The 1,109-nt window shown below is 60.9% G+C and overlaps 1 protein-coding gene across 1 annotated transcript in view; it reads right to left on the bottom strand.

Moving 5' to 3' along the window:
* ABCA7 (ATP-binding cassette, sub-family A (ABC1), member 7) overlaps positions 1-1,109 on the bottom strand; it is an 18,959-nt gene that overhangs the window by 10,688 nt on the left and 7,162 nt on the right. The window contains exons 17-20 of the mRNA XM_010844643.1: positions 954-1,093; positions 604-741; positions 244-428; positions 79-151 (exon numbers count right to left, since the gene is read on the bottom strand). Coding sequence (XP_010842945.1) covers positions 79-151; positions 244-428; positions 604-741; positions 954-1,093 — 536 coding nt within the window. The remainder of the gene's footprint in view (positions 1-78; positions 152-243; positions 429-603; positions 742-953; positions 1,094-1,109) is intronic.

Here is a 1,109-nt window from a genome sequence, read left to right on the forward strand (position 1 = left end):
CCCCCACTGGCCCCTCTCTCTGGCTCTCCCAGCCCCATCCACAGCCCCTCACTCAGGCTCTCCCACCCCCGCCCTCACCGGCAGAGCTGGCCTGGCTGCCTGGCTCCCTTTTCTGCCCAGCATCCATGCTGTTCTTCAAGCCGGCTTCACCCTGGGGGCAGAGGGGCACCAGCTGCCATGGCCATCGCGCCTGGATGGGGTCTTAAGAACTGGGGTCGGTCGGAGGTCAGTTCCAGCCCTCACCTTTTTGCTGGTCGCCAGACGCGGGGGACCCTTGGCCAAGGTCAGGTAGTATCCGGAGCCCAAGTGACGTCGCAGGAACAGAGGAGAGCCACAGCAGCACAGGCGGCCCCCTGCCACTACCGCCACCCTGTCTCCCAACAGCTCCGCCTCATCCAGGTGGTGGGTGGAGAGGATCAGTGTGCGACCTAGGCAGGGGACCCAACCCACACATGTCATCAGGCTGCCCAAGCTGTGGTCCCTGCCCCATGCGGTAAACTCTTACTTATCACTCAAACCCCCATCTTCCATCACCTCTTTGTCAGAAAGATCTGACCTTTCAATCAGCATCCAGGGAAATCTCAGGCCACTCCCAGTTCTTACCTTCACGATATTTGAGCAGTAGCTCCCAGATGCCTCGACGGGAAGTGGGGTCCACACCAGCTGTGGGCTCATCCAGGATAACAACTTGGGAGCCACCCACAAAGGCAATGGCCACTGAGAGCTTCCGCTGCATCCCGCCTGGGTTGGGACAGGGGTCAAGATCTCCACAGTCTTGGGCAGGGCTGCCTCCCTTCTTCCTGTACCTTTCCCTACCCACAGTGCCTGATTCCTCCTGGGTCCCCAAGTCTGCCCATCTCCTCTGGCATCCCACAGTCCTCAATATAAAGTCCCAGCACCACCCCCCAGCCTCATCTCTGCAGACCTGGCGCCTCCCCCAAGTCCAGGCTCACCTGACAGGTGATGAGTCTCTGCATGCCTCTTGGGGATCAGCCCCATGTCCTGCAGCAGCCGGTCCTGCTCGGGACCCACGGCAGCTGCGCTCAGACCCTTCAACCGCCCATAGAACCAGATGTGCTCATCCACAGTCAGTCTGAGGCCGTGTACAA

The sequence above is a fragment of the Bison bison genome, unplaced genomic scaffold (assembly GCF_000754665.1).
Source record: "Bison bison bison isolate TAMUID 2011002044 unplaced genomic scaffold, Bison_UMD1.0 scf7180017864203, whole genome shotgun sequence".
NCBI lineage: Eukaryota > Metazoa > Chordata > Mammalia > Artiodactyla > Bovidae > Bison > Bison bison.